The sequence below is a fragment of the Hydractinia symbiolongicarpus genome, chromosome 8 (assembly GCF_029227915.1).
Source record: "Hydractinia symbiolongicarpus strain clone_291-10 chromosome 8, HSymV2.1, whole genome shotgun sequence".
NCBI lineage: Eukaryota > Metazoa > Cnidaria > Hydrozoa > Anthoathecata > Hydractiniidae > Hydractinia > Hydractinia symbiolongicarpus.
The window spans coordinates 24,472,397-24,480,132 of NC_079882.1; the positions used below are offsets into that span (position 1 = coordinate 24,472,397).

The 7,736-nt window shown below is 32.3% G+C and overlaps 1 protein-coding gene across 1 annotated transcript; it reads right to left on the minus strand.

Moving 5' to 3' along the window:
• Nucleotides 1-608: 608 nt before the first annotated feature.
• On the minus strand, nucleotides 609-6,175 carry LOC130654749 (ADP-ribosyl cyclase/cyclic ADP-ribose hydrolase-like). Its single transcript, XM_057457365.1, has 8 exons — nucleotides 5,855-6,175; nucleotides 5,624-5,712; nucleotides 5,432-5,549; nucleotides 4,594-4,676; nucleotides 4,424-4,519; nucleotides 3,790-3,879; nucleotides 2,456-2,524; nucleotides 609-1,656 (listed from the first exon to the last, which is right to left on the minus strand). Exons 1-8 carry the CDS (start codon nucleotides 6,158-6,160, stop codon nucleotides 1,524-1,526), a joined length of 984 nt encoding a protein of 327 aa, XP_057313348.1. The 5' UTR covers nucleotides 6,161-6,175; the 3' UTR covers nucleotides 609-1,523.
• Between the last annotated feature and the right edge of the window lie 1,561 nt (nucleotides 6,176-7,736).

The following is a 7,736-nucleotide window of genomic DNA, read 5'->3' on the forward strand; positions in this document are numbered from 1 at the left end:
CCAATAAACACTTCTACGCAGTGTCAGGCAGCCTTTTTTTTTATTGGGTTAACTCACGCACAAAATCCAATACCCTCGCAAATGCATCATAGTCCCCCAAAAAGTTAATAACAGACGTAATTTCTCGGGGACTTTTATGTGCACAATATAATTTATACCAAGGTTTAAAACTCCTTGTTTATACAAAACTGAATGGACACTGCTTGGTAGATACGACTTTGTAGCCACCTTAATCAGCGAATTTAAGGCGTGTTGTTTCTACGTGCTTGTTATCGCAAACAAAGGGGTGTTAACACCACCCGGACATGCTAACTATTATACTCCTTTACTTAAGATAGCCGGATTACGCTGAATCGGATCTGCATATGGCACGCTTCAAAATCCAGAGTTGTTTCAAAAAGCAGTAGTTAAACCTTTTTTTACTTGTTTAGTAGAATAATCAAGTTTAAAGCACCAGCAATAAAATCAGCTCTTCAAACGTAAATTTTCGCGAATTTCGAAATGTGCAAAATTGCAACAACTTTGTTCAGACTTTCGCGAAAATATTGCTCTTCCCCCTCCCCTGTACAACTGGTGAAACTGTATACGTTTAACAAAAACAAAATTGCTTAAAACTAACCTTAACTCTATATTCTATATAAAAATGTGTGTAAAAATATATAAAAAATGCAATATTAAAAACTTTCTGTGTAAAAATATATAAAAAATGCAATATTAAAAACTTTATGTGATACGTAGCTAATTTATGTGAAACGTAACTGATTTATGTGAAAAATAAGTTTTTGATAAACAAATGAAAGGCTCCGGTATAAGAAATAAGATATAATAAGATGTAATCCGGAATAAGAAATTCTTCACTTGGGCAAACAAAACGAAATGCAACTGTTCATGATATTGAAAGATTTTCATGCGTGTTTCAATGAAGAAAATTTACTGACTGCGTTCAAACAAACAAAAAAAATACTTCACTGAACCAAAACATTTAACATTTTCTTAGTAAATTTAAATTGCTTAAAAAAAATAAGAAATGACAGTCAAAATATTGGCCATGCCACTGACATTTTGGTCCCTTGTCCTTTTATAATTATAATTAAAAGAAAAATCGATTACTTGTGGAAAAAAGACCCATTAACTGCTTTTACTAAATAAAATTTTCTAAAAACTCTTCCATATAATTAATATAAATTTACTAAAACTAAGACCTATTGTGCTGATCTGCTAAAAAATGTTCTTGAACAAAAAAAAAAACAGTATTTTTTAACACATAATACGCTGTAGATGTTTTCTTCCAATTCGAACTTGAAGAATATAAAAAATATAAAAACAACAAAGAATGCATACAACCAATGCCTGTACCAATGCGAGAAACTTTAACACAATAATAAGGAATAGTAAAAATAGTAAAAGAAGTATTAATAAGAATTAAAAAATAACACCAAGAAAGTCAAAATATTTACAACACTTAAAACATGGTGGGCTTATCTTGCTGGTCGATCGGATGGATAATGTATATGTGCATGTTTTCAAGCGTTTTCAGACTGATAATTACTGGCCAAAAATTTTCTTTTCTTGCAGATAAAAACCAATAGAATGATGATTATGACGAGGAAAAGACTAGCTACGCCTATCAATGCATGCGAAACAGTTTTCCATGGGCTAAACAGAAAATATACGTGTGCACTTATTTGCTAGAGTTAATGATGGAGCAAACATTCAAAATATCTATCTAACCTGTTTCGAACATTTTTTTAATGGAACTCCATACTACGGTAATTCTTCTATTAACCACCCGGACGCCCGGGGTGTTTCAAAGAGGGGACAAAGCGGTTATAAAATTATTTTGAATATCACTACAAATTGTGAAATAAAATTATTGATAAATTATTTATAAAATTATTTTAAAATTCGGTTCTAAGAATAACAAAAAAACGACATTGGAAGAGAAATAATTTGATGTGGTTGTAGGAAAAATACCAAAAATTAGAATGTTAGAGAAGATTAACTTTAATTTCTGACATAGTTTAACAAAAAATATACTGGGTACAAAAATATGATACAAAATCAACATTTTGATGATCATTTTCAGCATGAATTTTTTGTTCGGTATGAAAATTTTTGTCAAAACAAAGCAGTTGATACTAGGTGGCAAAATCAATATTTTAATGTCATTATCATGCATTTTGCGTTTCACGCAATTTTTGCCTGTAGAAAACAAAAATCAGGATTTTGACGTCATCAATTTTTTTTCGAAAACGTACATGAGCCTCAAATAAAAAGTCAAATCCAAGAAACCCAGGACACCTACAAACGAAAGCGAGGTCTAAAAAATGATCTTAACATAGTCTCTTTTAATAAATCACTCTCCTTCAGGGTTGATTTAATAAATACAAAAAATTAAAGGAGAAAGTATCTTACAAAGTGAACTTTCTGCCATAAAGAGAAGAAAAATGCTTACCCTTTATCATCCTTTTTTTGACACTGTTTAGCATGCGGGTATTTCGCACATAGGATCGCTTCAACCATTCTAAAATTTAAAACAAGGTTGGTGTAAAAATTTGAAATATTTATCCATTAGTTCAAAATGATATTTTTAGGCGACAAACACAGGATTTTAACAACATCGCGTACATTTCTGTTTGCTGTATCAAATTGTTTTTGGTGCAATTTTAGCCTAAAAAAGTCGATATTTTCAACGTATCGTCATTCCCAGCATCCTCTTTTTACTGCACAAATGTAGTAACACTAAAGGGAAACGAGCCACAGTAAGATAAGTAGACCCAGAAACCACCCTGGGTACAGGATGATGGAAACTACGTTCTTGAAAACAGGCACTATAAAAAAGGAGAGCCTGTCTCTATTTTTTTTAACTTACAAGTTTGTTTATATACACGTTGTACAACTTGCAGCCAACAAAGAGTTGGCTGCAAGTTGTTGCTAACGAATAATTTGCTTAAAATATCAATCAAAGGAGATAAATACAAATGAGGTATCTTTTTGAACATTGAAAGACTAAAAAATATGTTTCTCCTTAAAAATTGTGATGAAAATGTTTACAACTTTCACCACTTTCACATGATTTAGGAAAACTGCCGAGTTTGAAATTTTTAAGTTAATTGTTGTTAAATTATACGTATAGTTTTAAAAAATGTCAATAATATAGTATAGTAATGTAGTATCATGATATAATTTCTTTAAATTTTTGTTTAGAAGTTTACTTTTCTATAGTTACAACCCGGACATAAATTAAGTGTAAAGGAGGGCGGAATTTCAAAGCAATGGAGTAAGATGCACTTCCCTTGTCAATAATCACAGTAGACTAAGGATCTTAGATTTTTGGTTAGATTCAAAAACCTAAACAGTGATAATTTTTGCTGAAATCATCACATCCCAATTCTTTAATTTTCGGACTTTTCCAGGCCATAGATTGGATTAAAATAATGCATTTTCCACGTTATTTGTCTACACTTCTGCCAAATCCAGCCTTCCTGCAGAGTATTGGCCAAGTAATAGCTAAAATAACGGCCTTTTCCACAAATATTATTCACAGGGTTGTTGCTTAGAATAAAGAACTAGACAAAAGAAGTGATGCCGCATTTTTGTCATAACGTTAATGAAAAATTTCAAAGTTTTTGTACCGAGGGTTCGGTTTTGTGGTGTTTGTTTACTCCCACACAAAGACCACATTATCTCGTCATGTTTGGACTATGTAAATGTGGGACTGCTCAACCACTTTTACCAAGAAATAAGAAATATCTTCTCTTCACAGTTGATATATCTTAAACTACTTACTTTGGATTATCTGTGCATGAAATTTTGGGTATTTTGTGCTTTTTAGCATCTTCAACCATTTGAAGCAGACTTTTTTCTCCACATTTTTCCCTATAATAATAATAGGCTTTTTTGGTAACTAAATTATTATTATTGTTATTATTTGTGAATATTGTTCAGAGTGCATTTTGTGAATTTTATGTACAAAAATTTTTCTGTAACAGTTCACGCTTTTCAATGATATATTTTTAGCAACCAATGGGAGACCATTGTAAAGCATAGTCAGTTTACAAGAGAGATTAAGGAAATTACACCAGCATCCAACACACCTTGTCACTGATAAAAACATTATTTAAAGTGGCCCCAAGACCTGCTCTGTTTTCAGAATAACTAAGAGTGAAACATCTAAAGACTTTAAGCGCAAGTCAAAGCTACATTCCTGATATAGACTGAATGTTTCAAATGTGTGTGAAGGACATGTGAATAATAATAATAAAAATAATAACCATTTGAAAATGTGAAAATGTGACATGTCAAGGAAATTCTATTTTGTGAAAAAAAAAACATGGAAAGAGGAAAACACATAGTAATCAACCAAAAGAAGTGCGATATAACCTGCCTCAAGAAACAAAACAAATAAAAAAAAAGTTCTTACTTGGGTTCTTCATCCAGATCAAACACCACTAAGATACGCAAATGTGTTACGTTACCAGTTGAACCAAGCGTTGGTAACTCAATACGACCAAACGTACTGAAATGAGATTATTTTAATACAAATTGGAAAACAAATGGTCAGAAAGAATGTAGCACTTTGTCAATTTTTACCTTCCATTGTAATAGGCTGTGTTCCTTCCCTTAGCTGTCCCATTTACCATCACGTAAACAGTGTTGGCTGCTTTTTCAGCAAGCTAAACGTTAGAAAATAATAAATGACAGGTGTAATAATGACAAGAGCAAGGTGTGATTCCAAGCAAGTCTTTGTCATGAAAATTATCATCGTTTAATCTCTATGATCATAGATATAAGCAACAACAAGTTTAAGCCTTTAAAATTATGCTTCTAGGCAACACAAATCAGTGATTTACAAAGACCATCATAATGGCATCCAAAAAAGATGAACAGGCATGGGCAAAGAATTACAATTAAGGAAGATCAAAGGACAAGATAAGGACTTTATAAACACAAAAAAATGAACATAATTAAAGGAATGCTGAATTGCATGGGATAATAAAAAAAAGTGATTGTCCGTCCTATTTGGAATCTATTTGCAGTCCAAAAATGGTGGAAAAACCTTCCCATTAAGCTTTCTAATTCAATTTATTTCATGTTGGCAAAAAAAATGCAGATGTGACATGTGGGCTAACTTGTGTTTCATGTTGGCATTTAATATTTTGATGAAGTTAAAGAAGGAAACAATGAAAGTAAAACTTTTATAAGTTCAGGTTACATCCAAAATCATGTTGGAAAAGATTAGCTGACACAAAACAAGAATTTGTTAAAATGTCAACAAACACCTCAGCGATTGATGAGTGCTAATGCTGTCTTTAAACCATTATTATTACACTTGATGCAACTCTCTTTTATTACATCCTATTTTTAACAAAAACCTTTCTTCTTATACAGAAACCTTAATTTAGATTTTCCACATAATAAAAACGATTACTTGTCTTGAAACTAAATTCCAGTAAGGTCCTGTGGGATCTGGACAGGATTTATTGCAATAGTCATAATTTATTCCTTCGGTTACACTTCCACACCACCGAAGGTCATTTGCAACATAGCTAGAAAATATAATAAGAACAATATAATAATTTTAAATTACATAAACCTCTAAAAAAAATTGATATGCTCATACCCAGTAAACATATCTTCTAATGTAATATACTCGGTGTTAACATGTGTAAAGTCATGCACGACAGTTCGTGTCCCAGACCAAAACATAGCCTATAAGTACAATATTGTTTGATAAAAAATTATATGAGTAAAAAAATATAATACAATATTTTAGAAAAAAAAGGTAATATTTAAATATATATATATATCAACCTCAACTTTCTGCTCATTATAGTGAAAATTAAATGATTACCTTGTCCTTTAACTGTTTTCTATTGGCAACCTTATTAATAACTGGCAAGTAATCTTCTTCAGTTATTGTGGTTTTACAGGCATCTTTATTTTCAAACGCTTTTTTAAAAAGATTCCACAAATCAGTTGTGCAATTGACATGAACTTGCATATCGTCCTCACGTTCAATCGAATCTATTATCTGGTATTGGTAACAACGACCAATGAGTAGATCTTTTAAAAGAGGAGTTGTACCATTGTAACTCCAAGGGCTGTATGCATTTGTATTTATTCCGAGGCAAAGAAAAATTGCCAATAAAAGATACATTTTTTACTTTTTAATCTAAAATAAATGTTGATGCAAATAATATTATTTATCATTTAGCATTTTTGTAAACATATAAATACAAATAATAAAAAAAATGTAAAAAAATAAAATGTAATATAAATACATATTTTACTTTTATCTACAAATGGGCATTTAAAAACAATAAAAAATTTAATGGTCACAAATTTGAACTGTTCAGATATCGTACTGCTGACAACCCTATACAAAAGTAATCTGATAGCTGAAAAAAACTGTGTGAAGGATCTGGGTATTATGATGACAAATGACACATTTAAAAAATTGTACATAAAATGAGAAACATGGCCAATTGGATCCTGTGAACCCTTTTAACCAGAGATACACTAGCACTACTTACTGCCTGAAAGTCACTTGTTCTGCCAATTCATGATTATTGTAGTCAAATTGAAATAAATGAAGAAACTGGAGTCTATTCAGTGAAGTGTTTTTAGATAGCAGATTATTATGCTTGGAAAATGATGAAAAACATGACTTTACAAACTGGCCTCCATATTAAAAACTCCAATAGATGTGGACGTTTGTTAAAGTTGCTGCGCATCCACATTTTAAACTTGTCAAAGTTCACCTGTCAATGTTTATAGTGGACTAGGACTTAAGATCGTAGATTATTTCGATGTGTGTGCATGATATAGAGAATATGAGTAGCGACTTTTAAACACTGTCTGCCTTGGCTACGTGTGTGCAAAATTAGCGACTTTGCACCCTGTTGGCTGCAGCAACATTTTTTGACCACATAGTTAATTTTTCTTAATATTTTATTTTTTTTGCCTTGAGACAATCTGCCAGGGTAAAATCAGAATTAAAAGGAAATTCCTAGAAAAGCACTGGAATGGCCTGGCAAACCCTGCTCCTCAGCCTTGGGGTATATTTCTCCAGAGTCTGTCTACCTTGTAAAATTAAATCTAAATTAAACTGCACATGCAAATTGCAGCAAAAGCACTAAAATATTCCAGACATAGACTGATATAGTCACGATAAGAGAGTGTGGTTACAACCTACACGAGGTAGCTAGCTAGCTAACCAAGACACATGTGCCAAGATTTTGGATTTTTGCAGCCTAGATTTCCCTGGCCTTACCTAGTTATCTTGTTATCATAATGTACTGTAAATTGGTGCAAGTTACTGGACTTTATAAGCAACGTGGTGATAGGTAAATAATAGAAAATTATTGCTTACTTACGCCCTTTTGTTGAAAGGATGGTCTTAGCCTTAAAAGTTTCCAGGTTTCGGTTTCATGTTCTATGAACTAGGAGCATTACCAAAACCGTCCCCAGGGCTCTGTCCTGGCGTCCAAATCTGTTATCAGGACGAAAGAAAAGATCCTGGGGACAGAGTTCACTCTCACGAGTTTTAGAGCCCTTGTTACACTAGCATTAAATTTTTTAAATGTTTGCATCAAACCTCGTCCTCAAGGCCTGTGGCCCCGAGCCGTGTTATTACCAAGCCGCCTAAGAACGAGATTGGGTTTGCATGTGTTCCATCAACTTTGTGTGCCAATTACTTATTTTTTGCCAAATTGACTGAAGTGACCGAAAAC

Excerpts from the sequence above, each read along its gene's own strand:
- LOC130654749 (XM_057457365.1), bottom strand. The coding sequence starts at position 6,160 with ATGTATCTTTTATTGGCAATTTTTCTTTGCCTCGGAATAAATACAAAT. Across the intron at positions 5,713-5,854 it reads GAAAACAGTTAAAGGACAAG|GCTATGTTTTGGTCTGGGAC; the intron begins GTAATCATTTAA and ends TTGTACTTATAG. Across the intron at positions 5,550-5,623 it reads TTAGAAGATATGTTTACTGG|CTATGTTGCAAATGACCTTC; the intron begins GTATGAGCATAT and ends TATATTTTCTAG.